The 17,343-nt window shown below is 39.7% G+C and overlaps 1 protein-coding gene across 1 annotated transcript; it reads right to left on the bottom strand.

Moving 5' to 3' along the window:
• Positions 1-134: 134 nt before the first annotated feature.
• LOC122765614 (aspartate--tRNA ligase, cytoplasmic-like) lies at positions 135-16,000 on the bottom strand. The gene is made up of 9 exons (XM_044020008.1): positions 15,869-16,000; positions 13,394-13,496; positions 10,578-10,607; positions 9,809-9,866; positions 8,217-8,309; positions 6,976-7,078; positions 3,263-3,365; positions 2,696-2,776; positions 135-224 (listed from the first exon to the last, which is right to left on the bottom strand). The coding sequence occupies exons 1-9, from the start codon at positions 15,889-15,891 to the stop codon at positions 144-146; spliced, it is 675 nt and encodes a 224-aa protein (XP_043875943.1). The 5' UTR covers positions 15,892-16,000; the 3' UTR covers positions 135-143.
• Positions 16,001-17,343: the final 1,343 nt, after the last annotated feature.

Below are 17,343 nucleotides of genomic sequence, written 5' to 3'. Positions count from 1 at the left end.
TCTGAACTAACAGCTTTATTCATCTCATAAGACAATATCACATGGCCCCAATGTGGCCATGCCACTTGTGAGATTAGATATATCAGGACAAATACTCTGCAGGCTGTGTCACACACACAGAGGTTTTTTTCACTTGTTTTTCTTCAGCTCTGGAATAGACTTACCCTGAGATCAATCACCCTGTTGTCCAGCCTGGTGTCCTGGTTTACTGTGGCTCTGCCTTCCTGAGGGCAAACAAAAACTAACATCACACATCACCAAAAGCTTCCAACTGTGAAATATTGAGTAAGTGTTCAGCCTCTGTTGTGGCCAGAGAAATGTAAATGCTTTTTAGAGGCTTTTCTAACCTCATATTTTTCAGCCTAAATTCCTGGTTTGAACTGCAGCTGAAGAATAGACAATCGGCTTGCAAAAACACTGTGTTCCTGTGCGTTTGTACAAATTCTATACAGGCTACAATACACAACAAACACCATCTGCAAAATGGGACAACAAGGCAATAGTAGAGAAAAGGCAAAAAACACACACAAATGACAAAGTAAATGTTTCATCACAGGAGGAACCACCATTTCCAGGCTCATTGGTGTAAGCCTTCCTCATAGGACCCACTGGAATTAGAATGAACAGCCTGCACTGCCACATCCTGCCCGAAACTGTCCCATGCACAATGACAAAAGGTTAGACAGACAGTCAATGAGACAGGGCTGCTCAAACCCAGGTCTCTAGGGAAGACAGGTGCTGTGACTGACGAGGTGAATCCCAGTAGAAAACATCTGGGATTGAGTTGCTACAAAAATAAAATGTATTGTCAAATGACCAGGATTTATGATCACATTTCACAAACGAACACGATAAGACACAGAGGACAACATTTTGTAAAGTTGTTCTGATCATATTTTTGCAGCAACATGTCAGTACCCCTCCCAAAAAGGTTCAGACCTCTTGCTAGAAATGTCTGAATGGGCCAGAACCCAATTATTTCAATAAATACAATATCAACCTACATATTATTGAGCTTAAATATTGAGCTTAAAGTGAGTGACATACATACATACATATTTATATATAAATATAAAGTGTCCATTGGATTCAAACCACCGTCAAATGGGTTCACACAATGTTGGTGGTGTACTTGGTGTACCCTGATAAACTAACCTGTGTGGAGAGCACAAGCACGCACTGAATCTTTTTCTTTTTCTTTTGACTTGTTTGAGAAGCTACTCAATCTAACACAGTGACTCATTACAACATTAAATGATTGAAACAACTGAAATGAAAAGAAAAATGTAGTAAAAGGTATACTGATCTGACCTGCTGTTAAGACAGTGACTGAAACCCCCAGATAGCAGTGTCACAATTTAGGAACCACCTATACCCTGAAGTTTAGGTGGGAAAATAATGGCTTCTATAAAGCATAATTTCAATTTAATCTGAAATGATTCAGTATTGAGTCACAACTATCCATGATTAGAATTCAAAGGGCTCTGTAAACACTTGTAAGCACTGTAATCAAATCACATTCCACGTTAACAGAGGTGAGTCATAGATATTATTAGGATATTATTCAATAAATGTAATGCTAATCACCATGAGCTATTCTGCTCATGATCTTGTTTAATTTAACTCGGTTTAATGACCCAAATCATTTTGTCTGACAAAAACCACAAACCATATATAAAAAGTGGACGCAGTCTTTTCTTGCATAATAAACACTTGCTGTTTTGTAATTTGGCCGGCATCCACTCATATGTGCTGCCCTTAATCGTCTATTTTTCTCTAAACTGGACCATAATTTACTAAATGTATGACATGTTCTCTTGAAGACGACCTACAACTTGCAATTGAGACCATTAACTCCTCAGGAAAATGTTTACTGGCATTACAAATAAAGTGAGAAGTAGGCAAATTTTTTCCTAAAATTTTCAAATTTACGCAAAAATACTTCCTGGTTAGACCCTGCACACGAAAACTTTATGTTCACTTTTTATAAAACTTCTCAGCCAAAAAAATGCAGATCCTTGTTTTCCTTACTGCCAAATATCTTAATGCTGTGGAGACTTAAAGAGGTAAGTACAGAAGTTAGTACGACTATAGTATATGCACACAGTGTATGCAATTTGCATCAATCTTGCTTTTGATATTGCGTATTAAGATGAACTGGAGCTTTATTATGCCGTTGTCATTGCATAGTCGCAAAGTCAGACAAAACCTGTCCATACACGACAATGAAATGTGACGCCCACCGACAGTCACTTCCTCTTTCTCACCCCGAGACGGTGATGTCAGAATTTATTTAATTACACCGGAGCGGAGGCTACAGCTGCTGTACTGGCTGACATTTTAACCAGGCTGGCACTGAGCTGTCTGATTATAAATATAAACCGATTCTTTCACCTGACAGCAAAAAGTTTCACCTTCAAGAATACACCAAGATTTTTACATTTACATTTTTAATGTAAATGTTACATTTTGTATCCTCAATCATCTACATACTTATTAATAAGTATAGTAGGGGTCCTATTGTGCTCTGCAGTGTTTTGCTTCTTTGATAGAAATGATTTTGGTGAATCAGCCTTGGGTGTCAGTCAATACAGAATCTCACATGAATAGTTACACAGAGGGAAAACAAATTGTCATCAGGTGTGTGTGCACCAGTAAAGATATTGGGTAAAAAATGTCCCCCTTGTAGCCTCACCTCTTCTCCCTCTCCATCAGGCCTGACAGCATCATCTAACTGCAGAGGGAGACGGGGCTCTGCCTGGCTAACGACAAAAATCTGGGGGAAAGAGAAGAAACAGGAAACATTAGAATTCAAATGTTCTCATCAACTTGCAGTATGAGCAACTGTGTTAAAACCACAATCTCTGTGGGGCCAACAGTCATGTACAGGCAGATAATCTGTTGAGCTGTGCTAGTACTGTATACACCATACACATTAATGTCCTTATGAGCACCTCCTTCCTTTAGTTGGAGACTGGGTTTTACAGTTACTACACAAAGTGTAACTACTAGAACTAGGTACAATTGTTTTTGTCCAACTAAGAACCACAGTGTATTGAGTGATATGTTGAAATGATGAGAGTCTGAATGATAAGACACCTGTGCAGTTCATGTGTGAACAGATGTGTGCTCTCTGGCAAACTGTCAAGTATTACTTGTTTTTTGTTAGATGCCAGGGAGCATGACAGGGCACAATAAGAGTCTCGGACATGTGCTCTGTGTTCACATGCACTGATGATGACTGCGGTGAAATCATGCCCACCCGCTCAATGTGGAGCTCCACGTCCTGCTGGGTGCAGCTCTCGATCTTCTGCTCCACTTTCCTCACCATCGCCTCCACATCTATGATGCTCTCCTTGGTGATGCTGTACGAGGCGGTTGGAGGGGTGCAAAGTAAGAGAAACAGACAGCGCTTAGAAAACAAACTTATGTGTGGGAGGCCGTCAATGTGAGACCAAAATATTCCTTTAGAGTCTGATGGATGCTTGTAGACATGCATTTTCATTTTTCATGGTGTGATGACAATGGGAGGTGAGAGACTTTGAGTTTGGTGGTGACTTTTCCCCCCGTCATTTTGAATTGCTTCTCATTCTAAAAGGAGCAAAGGCTGTTGATAGTTGCCAATTTTGAGTAGTGGTGGATGAACAAAACCCTGCCCCCTACTACCGTTCTCTAATAACAGTAGACACTAATGTGTCAACTGTCATTAGACTCAAATTAACATGTTTTCACGTATCACAGTGTCAATTTTGATTGTTATGGGATAACCCGTACTGCACGAGAAATGAACCAGGCTTTTACTCCATTCAAAATAAATCCTCTATTTTGACTCTGGTTGACCCAACATTCATTACACTATAAACAGCAAGCAAGTTATTTCACTTTCATAACGTTTTCTTTTGCTTTCAATGTAATTTCCCTTCAATAACTGTCAGTTATTTTATAATTTTTTTTAAAACAATAATTTTACAGAGAGGAGAAGTTGTAAAAAAGTTACAAAAGGGTAGGAGTTTAAATTACAGTGTGAGCTCGTAAACAGGTTGACTTTGAGAGCATGGTTACAAGTTCCCCTATCAAGTGAAAGTAAACTGTAGTATTTTAGGGGAACTTCTGTTACTATGGATATAAAAAAACATCACCATCTTCCCACACAGGTTCATTGCTGAAACACTGATCTCCACTAAGCCTGTGAGCCAGATGGGGAATCCCACTGAAATCCCTCGTTCCTCTTCATTAGAAAGCAGTAATGAGGGACTGGACGGTGGGGAACTGCCATCCCCACTACCCCAACAGCTGCCACCTCAATCCCTCCCCTCTAATAGGAGATCAGTTAGATAAATAAATCCCCACATTAATGACCTCCATTGAAGGCCCCAGAGCAGTGACAACATATTCAGCAGCACACCTCAAGGGAAACGGACTAATTAATTGGGAAGTGAGACTTGAAAATATCACATGGAGATGAGTCAGTGAAAGAGGCTAATTTCATACTTTATGCCTGTTTTTAAGTTGTGAGTAATGCCACCTGGAATTCAATCAAAAATGTGATAAGATGTTGACTGTTTATGAAGATAATAACATAACTTTGGTAATTATACTCAAGAGTTTATATAGCTTGAACTCACTCTACACATATTCAGTATATGCTAATAAGAGAATATGTTACAGAGATACCTGACCCACAATTTTAACATAGCCAATATAAATGACTGACTGGACAATATTGTCATGCAATTGTAGGACTGTTACTCTCACAGACTACAGTAATAAGGATCTCATGGACACACACAGGCAGAGTCACATGCATCATCTCTGCCTGAATCAGGTGATCCAGAATTTCACTCATCCTACAAATTGCACAGTTGTTATTTTCAGTAGAAATCTAGATATTCCACAAAGGCTTCACCAGACACAGTTCTTTTTCAACTTAACACTCGGTGCTCCTGACGTACTTGAGTCCAGTGCAGATGCTGAGAACCACTTAATTAAAATGTGAGAGTGAGAAGGGAGGGTGTCCTGGATATACAATACAATATACAACATCATCATTGTCCTCAACACGATTATTAGAAGAATCAATTGTAATCCAGGGTCTTACTTAGCAATCTCAAATGTCAATCAGCGTGTGAAACTAGACTGGGCCAGAAAGCCCCAGGAACTGATCGGACCACCTGTTCCTTAATGAATAAATATTTATAAAAACCCATAACATTTTAATCTAAACAGCAACCTTCACATTATCTCTTGGTAAGTTGTTACACTGCAGTGTGACTATGCAATATTTGACTTGATACAAGACCATGGAGTCATAGAAACCATGTCATCACTTTCACTCACACTGATGTCAGGTGATGTATGGCACAACAATTTAACTGTCCAACCACAATATTGCAAAACCAGATTAAGGAACTACTGCACATTAAAGAAATCATCTGACAGTTACAAAACACATTGAAACACAACTGATGTCCAAAACTCACACACCAGAAAAACAGCCTCTTGTGTGGTTAACCTTCCTTCAACATTTAACCCCCTGAATTCCCCTGTCCTTTTTCCAATGCATTCAGTGAGATTTGTAGAGCTACTAAGTGCTACAGGGACCAAAAAACAAATATGAATCTCAATGACGGCTGGGAGCCAGTCAACTGAGTCACTGAGAGGAACTTAGGAATGGTCAGGATACTGTGACATTTCTAACAGAGTGGGGTCAGTGTGGTCTGGGACCAGAGGTCATGTCTCTAGTCTAAGCAGCAGTGGCCTTGCCCTCATTTAAAAAAAACATTTCCTGTGTTTGACTCAAGTTTCCTATCAACCTCATGAGTTTGGCAAAAGGGTACTAGGGTCTCATTTATGAAACATGAGGATAATGAATGTAAGTAAAATGGTAATTTATGCACATTTGGATATTCATCAAACATTTAGTTGCGCCGACTTGTTTACATACGACTCAGGCTGGCGTGTACATAAACTCTCATTCATTATTTACTTCATTAGCACTGTATTGTCTATGCTGAATGGATGACCACATTTACTCAGAGTATTATATGAATTTAAGAAATATTTATGCTGCTGTATATTTTAAATGCAAACAACAATTATAATAACCGAGTGTTCTGCAGTTACTATATTGCTGCTCAGTCCTAAATGATCTGAGGGAGTGAGGAGCTGCGGGAGTAGAGGAAAAAGTCGCCCTCTTGTCAACCCACAGTAGTCTCTGCACTGGTCCAGAGGTCACTGACTGGAATAATGATGGGGCCTGATTTGTCTCCATTGATGTCAGGCACTGCGGTTTTTGTCAGTTAAGTGCTCTTCAATTGTGTTGTTTTAATTATGCTGATTTCTTTTTCAAATCTTGAAGGTTTCCCTGGGAGGCTGAAGTGGCAGGCACAGACAAATTGTCTTCAGTCTTTCTTTTGTGATGCTGCAAGGCTTTAACGGCTGCTACCTAATACAGGGCTTGTATCAAACAGCAATAAGTAACACTATAGTTTCTGCATTGGCCATGTGCTTTATTATCCATTGTCATATCATAACTATCATATTGGTGAGGCAGATTATGAACCTGTGTTCCTTTCATAATGTACTTATTTATGATGAGATTCAAAGTTCAAATGTTAAACTGGTACGATCAGCCTCACCGCCTTTAGCCCTTTTAATAAAGCACACTTCCTCTCATAGTCATGCTCATTCATAGACAACCAATAATGGCATGCAAGTAATGGCTCTTAAGTATTTCTTTCTCCTCTGATCCAAGCTGCTGTATCTGCCATCTCAACAGGAACCGCTCCATTAAAACACTGCTGTATCCCGCCCGGTTAACAGCCAGCTTTTGTTGTCAAGTGAAAAATGATTGATTTCCACACCAACAACCTCACTCAGAATGTGTGAAAATGGATCAACAGGCGATTAGGGCCCAGGATTTTCCCACCATTGTTTTCTGCGCACTCTGACAGGAAGTGGAGTCTCTGTACTCACTTTGCAGCAAACTTGACCATCTGCTTGCTCGCACGATCTCCCACTGCAACAAGTGCCTGCACGTTGAACTGCTGCTGACGCAGGACCAAGAAGCATTGCTTCCCTAAAAACAAAACAACAACATATAGTGCCAGGGTGTTAAGGTCCATTTCAAACAAGCTTCACAGGGCTGTCACAATAAACTCTCTGGTGCTCATGCTGATGTAATGTCAGTCTGTGCGGTCAAAGGGGCTGAGTGTTCCTCGAAGAGGGTATTTGTCAGTTGTAAGGACTCTTCTTCTAATCTACAGGTAACGTGTCAAACATTTGTAAACATGGTCTTCTCTTTGAAGAGGACTGTGTGGTGAAAGGGTGATTGCTACCTTCCTAACAAACACACACCTAAGAACAGTATAAACAAGTTAGCCAACAAAAACTCTGGGGCAGTAGACAGTCAGACCACCCAGGTACTTTGATGTTTGTTGCCTGTGAGAAAGGGGAGGGTTGGGGATAACAGTGATGCCAAAATCCCACCAACATATGCATCTCATCCACAACCAAATCAGGGTGGTGTTCTGCTCACACAGACATCCTTTCAGAGAGCACACAGCAGTGGGAAAGTGACTTTTAACTATGGAAATTATCTTGAAAGGAAATAGGGAGAGGATTGTCACAGATAAATTAATTTGTCCATAGTGACAGATTCAGAAAGGCAGTAAAAAGGTTTAATGTTTAATTCTGAGATGCAATAACCTGGCAAAGTCAGCGGGGTCATTGCACTAAAAAAAAGGCAGCATTACTGCCAAATGCTTTAAAGCGGTCTGATCTTTCAGCTGGCAGTGACATGCTTGTCTGAAAATAGTATTAATCACGCCCTCAGATTGTCAATGGCTGTCTAACATGTAAGGCGGGGGGCGGGGGGGGATTCCTTGTGGAGGCTTCCACAAGGAAGGAATGTTATGTAGAAAGAAAAAAAATTCTCTCTGTGGCATGCTTTTTTTTTTTACTACTACATAACTCAGCCTAAATACACAGTGATGTCAGTCCAATAGGTCAAATAGTAAATCTAACAACACTAAGTCAAAGGTGTTATAATTTGCTCTTGAAGAGAGATCATGATGTGGAAAGGGGGCTCAATAGGTTTTAGACCCGTTAGTGCAGAAGATTTTGGATTAGCACACAAGTCACCCAAACTTTTTTTTTTTTAGCACAAAAGGCCAAAAGACCAAAAACTGGTGAACAAACACGGGGAGTGATCTCACCTTTGGCTCTGCTGGTGTGGACTCGGGCACGGAGCCAGATCAGTTGGTCAGCTCTCTCAGGAGTAAGGTCTTGGATCCGTACCAAGGTCCTCTCTGGCTCAGCCACACGTGCACACGTGCACACACACACACACACACGCACACACACACACACACACGCACACACACACACACACGTGCACGCACGCACACACGCACACACACAGGCACACACGCACAATAAAAATGTTATTACTTCAAAAACAATTTTTCCACAACCCCATGTCTGGTTAAAGAATCTCACACCACCTTCTACTCCTCCTCACACACTCCCCAAGGCAGAAAGGTGTGTGAATCAGCGTGCATGTGCGTGTGTACACATACACACAATAAAATCCTCAAATTACAGACATGCCTAATAAATAAGACACACTAGGAGGGCTGCTGAAAGCTATCAACTCACCTATTCTCTGTGGGCTTTATGACAAATTGACTCTAGTTTCACCTGTGTCACTCAGAAGCATGCTTTCTTCTTATTATCAGTGAGCAGAAGAGACAGACACCAAGGCTACACCAGAGAAAACAGAGCCGCCCTTTTGGCTGGGAACTCTGCTTCAACCCACATAAAAGCCCTCACCCTCCATCCATCCATCCACCCACCCACACACCCCCACCCCATCACTATGGCTGGCTTTGGCATGCAGGTGAGGGTGGCCCCAATCTTGCTGCCACTGGAGCGGAAAGAGTATGCAGACAGACGGACGACGTCGACATGTCCACCTGCTGTTTGTTCATCAGGGAGTTATCGCACACTATTAGTTACCGCAATTATCACTGGCACTGCGACAAGAGGCTCCAAAACCATTTTCATGATGTTTATCAGTGGTAATAGTGTTACATCAGTAACGTTTGACAGCCAGTCTAACGTAATCTAAGGTGCTTTGGATGAAGATGTCGTCTTGTATCAAAACATGAAACATAAGGGATGTGCCTATTCTCTATTTCATCAGTTCACTGTCACTTGTCTCACTTGCTGAGCGGATGTTATGGTGAAAAATGTCGACTCGTATAATTACTTGCATTGTCTAGATTAAGGCAAGGGTCTAACTAGGCGACGATGATCTGAGTGATGAAACAATTAAGTTTTTAAGAGATGATTTGTGGAGGTAAACTTCCACTTCTGGATGATTGACAAGAAACCAATTACAATGCAGATGAGTATAAAAAATAAAACAACTTAACTATTAAACCTAGAAATAAAACTAAGCATTTGTTTCAACCAAAATGATCCACTGTGTCATCTGCATGTACTTCTGTGAATTTTGCTTTAGTGCCTACAATATGTGAGTGTAAATAAATACACTCTTCTAAAATTAATAGTTTTCCATCACTGCACCGATACTATACAGACAAATGTTTAGAAAAGAGAGCAGCCACATAGCTCACAAAGGAATATATTGAAAACAACATAAGAACGACCCATGAGTGCAGTGTGACGAGACAGCAAAACGGAAATTGCAAAAACAATAATGAAAAAACTAAACTAAAATCATCTACTTTTAAAATACGTTTTAAAGGCTGTTGGCCAAGGGAACAGGAGCTTTCATACTAACCCAGTTTCTGCTGGGACTGGAACATAGCTGACACACCATATCGGTCCTTTGCAAAGTCCTGAAAAAAACAACAGCAAAACAAAGCTTTAAAAAACCCCAGAAAAGTTAATTTTACATACAAATCTGAACAGCGGTCTGAACAGCAATTCTAGCACTTAACATACATCAGTCCTTCTACTACATCTGAGATAACAAACAGACAGAGACGATAATAAGGCTTATCAAGATATTAAAGGAAATGTGTTGGGTAGAGAAGAGGCTTTTTTCACTTGGTTTTCCAAAAATAGGGCTCCCAAAATACTGTTTCCGTGTAGATAAAAAGCTGATATGATACAAAACTTTTGCAGAATCTCCTTAACTCTAGCTCATGTGTCTGGACCCTTAGGCCCTCTTTACACCTGGCATTAGAGTGTGTTTGGGATCAGATAGCGATTGGACAGCACTTCACCACAAGCATTTATAGTAATGGGATAGCTATGGGATCTTGATGTGGACACCAGAGACGCATATTAATACCAGCATTTACAGCAGGTATTAATATGCGTCTCTGGTATCCACATCAAGATCCCATAGCTATCCGATTACGATCAATCCCCCCTTATGTCACCTCCCCCTCTTCTTCATCAGGGACTCGTTGCATTAAATGTGGTCACACATTGAACACACATTGGGAGGTGCTCTTCGTCCTTGGGTGTATTTACACCTGTACTTACAAGTGGTCAGATGCTATATAACAGAAAAGGTGCTGTGATTCATATAGGAAACTTACATCTTCCTCTGTGCTTGGTTGTTCAGCAGCCTAAAAACACAAAGACGTGACAGGGGTTTAAAAGACATAGTCAACAGCCAGGAAATAACAATAAAAACTGTCCATTAAATCCAAACATTAAGAAAGTGTTCAAAAAACACTCAACTTCTAATGCATCGATGTAAAACATTTTGCAACAACAGTCATGTAAATTGTGTTTTCATCTTGAGCTCGGAGGGACATGAATAACATTAATTCATCATAGCTCAGTTCTGTAGCAAAGCCTTAGATCCCTGGAATGCACAGCTCTTCTACACATCATACTCAATGAGCAATGGCAGCAGGAGATATTGCTTTGTAATAGAAAACAGCATGAGTGGGCAGATATACTTTATCTCTGAACTGACTTCTTGGCAAATGACACCAAAACTATGATGAGATAGCGTCTTGGCAAAGTTACAGCTAGATTTTCTATGCAAATTGATATTGGAGGGTGAAATAGCTGGTGGCTGTAGAGTGAACATGAATCACCCATCTCTCATATGATAATCCAGTAACATGATGAATGACATTGCATCTAATGATCAACTGAATATGGACCACCTTTGGCCATGAAGCGACCGAGCCACATGGCTCAGCAGAAAAACCACACAACAAAAAATGACACGGTTTGCAATGACTCAATAAACATTTAACTCAGCTTTCAGGTCCTCTCCTCTGTAATGCTCACTATACCTCACCAATATAGGCAGCGATAGCTGTGTATTAAACAGTGACAACAATTGCTTATTAAATTAAACATGCTGGAGTGTTGTGTCTATCCAGCTGAAGACCTTTATGCGTTACCTATAAATGTCACTTGGTGCATTAAAAAAAACAAATGCATGCGGTGTGTAATCAGTTTTTGATGAATGATACTAAAGTTGGAAGACACATTTAATGAAGAATACAGATCTCCTCTTTTATGTCCTGCAGGTCTGGTTTTGAGGGAAAGCCTGAGGAAAACGTTGGGGCTGCATTAATATAAATCTGGTTAATAACCTTTTGTAATGTATTTTGCAAGTCCTGTTCTTCACCATGTTCTGCCTTTGCTGCACTAATCGTATTGTGATGTCTTATACCTCTGTAAAACATCCAGTCTGGCAAGGACAGATTTGTTGACTCCATTTGTGATGAGATAATGCCAGTAAAACTTGATTTCGTTTTTGTACGAGTTGATTTTCTGCAGTTTCTGTTGTTTGGAAACCTTGAATTGATGGGGTAACGTTATATGACAGTTTTTAGTGCTTAGTAGGTTTCAGGTAGACAGCTCATAGAACAAGGAATGACATCTCATTAAGACCAAGCTTCAAACAATAGGAGAATGAGATGTGAGACACCTGGCAGGACAGGAAACACAGCAATGAAGCTAATCATCACAGCAGCTCAGGCTGCTTGACAAGAGTGTACCTGAACTCAACACCAGTGATACAGCAGAAACTAAATATGTAACATGCATGATTAGCTACAATAAAGGTCCTTTCTACAGCCCAAGTATAAAACCCAAGCAACGTAAATATGAGACCCAGGTGTGACGTAAATGTGGGCAAGATATATTGTGTAAGATAATATTGCGATTGTTGTTTTTAAGATATGCAAATTGACATTTTTCAATATTTAAATTACTTCACAAAGCGATGAAACACGCACTGAAACTCTGTCCACTAGTGGGCCTACGTGATCACATGACCTCTTGCCAGCATCCTCCCTGCCACTTAGGTTAGCTGTCCGTGGTTATGCTCTTAGGGAGAAAACATGGACCACATCAGCCCCTGCTTTTCTTTCCTCTGAAACATTGCGTCCCTTGATGAAATCTGTAAACAAAATCCCTCAAAAATATTGAGATATTATTTTTTGCCCATATCTCCCACCCCTAGTGTGACGTGCTAATGTTTTCTTCTTTATGTTGGCAGTCTTGATATTGACTATGCCCTATTTGGCAGGAAGTTATGTTGAGCACAATTCAAACAGAGACCAAAAATCATTCTGTCACTGCTGAGTTTGAAGGAGGGACTGAATTGAAAAGTATAAAAGTGTAACTGCTGTCACTAGTCTGTAAGGTAAAGTCTTCTGAAGTGTGTTCAGTTTTCCACTTCAAACATGTCATTTTCAGAGACATTTGCAAAGTCAAACACAACTCAAGGAAAAAAAACCCTGGCAATGGGAAAGGAGTCAATCAACTTGCTTCAGTGAAGTTTTATGTTAGAAAACTATTTGTTCCTGCTGCTAATCTTGGTTTAAATGGGATACATGACAAGATTAAAATATGCAAAAAAAAAATTGTGTCTGTGAATGTCTGGTTACAGCCACATGTTAACTCCACTGTCACTCTCAAGCATCAAGGAAGTGTTGCACAGATTTAAAATGTAAGAAAATGAAAAGTGCTAGTTTCACATCTGTGCTACGCTGAAATCGCTTGCATCTGTAGCAGTGAAATGCTCAAATTTACTGTGTTATTACATCATCTATATATATATATATACACATACACACACACACACACACACACGTCTGACCTTTGCTGTGTAAACTGGTAAACTGCTTGTTTAAGAGGGGGCAAACATGTTGTGCACTCACAGGAGAAGAAAATAGCACTTTGTTTGGGTGGACTGAAAACAAAGCCCAAATGACAGGAATACCTAAACAATGGACACTCTTACCCCCCTGCAGGCTAATCTACCCTCTTGGACCCACAATGACCAACAGACCCGCACGTTGCAGCCTTACCAGCTGTAAGGGGGGCACGGATGTTATACAACAAACCAAAAAAAGAGGTTTAAAAAAACCACATCACTGACCAGCTTGGCCTGTTTCTCAGCCTTCTTTGCAGCTTTCTCCGCTTCCTTCTGCTGTTTCTTCTGGGCTTTCTTTGACTGAGCCTGCTGCTCCTCCTCTGTTGCCCTGAAACAGGAAGGGACACACAACATAAACATTTAAGTCAACTTCCACCTCTTATTTCTCCTGCATCCTATGAGGAAGTTGTTGACTGCCTGGGAAAATTAACTCTGAGCCATTGTCACCTCAAGCTTTTAAGTCTACACTACCTTTAATCCCATTGTTATTTTCACTTGGCAAAACAGCTGTAGCCTTTTTGAATGAAGAGAAGGGCAAGTGGCAACGTTTGAGTGTTAAACTGGTTAGATAAACATTAATGCTTTGAGTACAGTAGTCTCACAAAGCACCTCGATAATCCATCTGGAACTTGTGAGAGCATCTTATGATAACATTAGGTGTTATCTGAAAGTAAAGGTGTCTTTATTTGATATGTCCCTCCACTAACATGACACAATTCACAACATCATAAAACACATGTGCCTCATGTTAAAGCCATGTTCCTACAGTAGCCCAAATGGACAAACCAATGGACGGCATTATGAAGCGGAATCATACTACATAAACAAAGAACGGCTCACTATCTTACATGACTATGTATCTAAAGTTTTACACAATCATATCATTATGCTACTAGGAAAAGTGATAAGCCTTTATTTTAGGTCAAAGACTAAAAGACTGTGAAAGATGCATTTATGATAAACCAGAGGATCACAGATTTAAGATTACAAACTGTCTAAACTTTGCACATCTTCAGATCACACCTGAAATTACTTGACACAGTTATCGTGTGTTACAGTAACAGCTACTTCGTGCTTCACTTACTACACTATGGTCACCTTCCTTCCCTCCCCTTACCTTTTTTCTTTCTGTAAATGGTAGTTGTGATGTGTGTAATTCAGTTATACATGTCCCACATTATGCATTGCGTGGAAACATAATAAAAAACAGGTAGTCATAAAAAAGATAATAGCGTCCAGGGAGCACTTTAGATTAACTTAAATACTTCCTGTATTGCCAATTTCATCACTAGCACACGCCAGACAAACATCTGTGTCTATTGAACACAATTAACTGCCACCTTGTCATAATACTGATATGTAATTGGATGACATGACAATGCACCTGGGACAGATTGTTTCTGGTCCACAAGCAAGTTGAATCTGTTGAGCTGGATCTACAGACTGCTTTGGCCCCAGGCAACTGAGGTCAGACTTTCTGTCTGGAAAAGTAATTTATAACAAAGACATACCCAGTCTGCGGTCAAATCAGTACACAAACCTGTGGCTTTCAGTTCTATAACATACACACAACAGACACATTCTGTGTTTAATAGTAATACATAGTCAGTAAATTCAATTTGGCAACTGCCATCAGTCAGTTAACTGCTGAACACATGCCATGGTGACATTTGCCCAACAGGTGTATTGTAACACAAGTCTTGTCACGTCTCATGGAGAATAGATAGGAGCATGAGTTGAACATAAAACTAAATCTTATCAGTCCTCACATGAGCTTTATTAATCCAAAGTACACCAAGTCACCAGAACAATTGGTGGCCTTGAATGTGGTGGATAAAATAGTTCAATATACAGCCATTTCAGTCTGTAGAAGCAGGATAACACATACATGAAACTTTCAGTAAGGTAGTATTAAGTGTGCTCGGTTTTAAAACGTACAACTTATCTATTTGATACTTGATCACCCAGTATATTCACAACAGTAACTGAAAAGGTACAATCCTTTATCTGAAAAGCACAAACAGTAATTTCTTTGACTATTTACTCCAACTCAAACAATATGGTCCATGACCAGAGGGAAAACAGCAAGAGGCAGGAGCACAACAGTGGAATGTGGAAAAGCACGAACTGACAAGCTGAGATATGCAAACTGCACATTAAATGATTACAGTGTGCAGTATGCAGCAGAAGAATACAATCGTGAAAACACATGTAATTAATATGTATTAATCTATTCCAACACATTATGCAGTATGTCTTTAACATCCTAACATTGTCCATGCAACAAAGAAACTGTATAAGAATTCACACTTAGTCGCAATAGGTTAAATTTGACAACAAAAGCAGGTTTTTCAACAATGCAACTCACACATGAAGCAAGAAACACATAAACAAACTTTTACAGGGTAATACAGTGATAAGACAACTTGTCCTCGCAAATTCGCTCGCGTTGTTGAAACATGAATGTTTGGACCGTGTCATATTCGTTCTCATAGAGCAGAAATGTTTAATATTAATATCACTCAAAGAGGCAAACGTAGTGACTTTTTGTACTTAGACTGACAGATGATGCAATCTGCTGTATGTTTCGGGCAACGCTAGCTAGCTGCTATCCGCGCTAACTAAATCTTACAGAAGCAAAAGCGTGGTGTGCTGTTGAGACGTGAGTTCTGACACCGACAACTTTAATCTTGTTCTTACCCCTGCACTTCGTCCTTAGTCATTTCGAGCTATGTTGTTAAAAAGTTGGGAGAAAATATGTCACTGTCTTCCAGAGAGACGCACCGCATCAGCTGTTCAGAGCATGGACGGCTGTAGGAAGGAAAGACCTATTTCGATGCAGCACCAAATGCAGAAGGCTAAAGGTTCCGACTAGGAACGAATAATTGGTTCCGACTGAGCAAACGTGAGACCAGTACACGGGATAAAGGAATGATTTAAAGTTAAAAGTATTGCCGTTTATATGGGTTTAAGATTCATTTACGAATAACGTATGCTTTTTTTATTATGTAATATGTTTGCTTCTTAAATAATCTTATTTTTTATGGAGAGGTGCAGATTCATAAATGTAAACGGTCTGAAAGAAACCCTGACATCCACCAGTTAAAAAATGAAATGAGATTTTGTTTTGAAACACTGAAATAACTGATGGATCATGTTTAATAAGGCTTGACTTTGTATTGAGGCCTTTATGTTAACATAGAAATACTCTCTTCTTTGACTTTTCTTCATTTTTGACCAAGACCAAGAAGAATGTTGTGCATTATTGCAAATGAATACTATTGCAGTTGGTAAGTGTCAGCTCCAGGGAAAAAATTGGAGTTGGAATTTCTAACCAACTTTAACAATTTAAATACTGGATATAATCAATGCTTATTTGTGTGCATCCAATGGAAGTGTACAGCGAGGTGTTTCACAAAATAGAATCCTGAATTGATAACTCCTTAATGTCGAGAAATCAGTAAATGTACAATTAAACATGACAAAGTCACTTCACCAATATGTGATACAGATCAATTACATTGAAAATTAAAATACATAAGAAACATACAACAGTAAAATACATCAACACATGGTAATAAGGACAAGTGAGTTTTTAACATGATCGTTACACATAGCACTGAAAATCACTTATTCCCCATGAAATTACTCTTACACCTTTGGTTGAGTAAACCATACAGTACATTCAGTATTCATTGACCAACGCAGGAAGATCCATGCACAGCAAGTGACGGTGGAATACAGTGGGGGTGTCATTAAAGCTTTTCTCAGGCCGTTGGCCACAGGAGCTCCTGGTACAGGAAACTGCCTTCCTGCTGCTTACTTTTCCAGCCAAAACAATATAGCCATTAGTGGAGCAAGTCACTGCCAAAGAGGAACCTGTTGTATTTATATCAGTTTCTTTCTTAGTTTGTAAAAGCCCTTAAATAATCTCTGATGTCTTGATGTAACTCAACAGCAACACTGAAATGAGCTTCTTATTGGGCGAAGCATGAGTGATAAATCACCAGTAAGAACTATTTCCTGTCCATTTCAAACGCTTTGGCCTTTGACCCAGCAAAACAAACAAGGAACCCCTCAGTACTACAACATACAGTACATACAACGGATTACTGTAAACACATGCATTTATTTTGACGACAATGTTAAACATGTTAGATTTTTCTTTGAAACAT

Source organism: Solea senegalensis, linkage group LG2, assembly GCF_019176455.1.
Source record: "Solea senegalensis isolate Sse05_10M linkage group LG2, IFAPA_SoseM_1, whole genome shotgun sequence".
Taxonomy (NCBI): Eukaryota; Metazoa; Chordata; class Actinopteri; order Pleuronectiformes; family Soleidae; genus Solea; species Solea senegalensis.
Note: the sequence above shows the minus strand (reverse complement) of the source record. Positions and strands in the feature narration are given on the sequence as shown.

Excerpts from the sequence above, each read along its gene's own strand:
- LOC122765614 (XM_044020008.1), bottom strand. The coding sequence starts at position 15,891 with ATGACTAAGGACGAAGTGCAGGG. Across the intron at positions 2,777-3,262 it reads TGGAGCTCCACATTGAGCGG|ATTTTTGTCGTTAGCCAGGC; the intron begins GTGGGCATGATT and ends TCTTTCCCCCAG. Across the intron at positions 225-2,695 it reads CTGATGGAGAGGGAGAAGAG|GAAGGCAGAGCCACAGTAAA; the intron begins GTGAGGCTACAA and ends GTTTGCCCTCAG.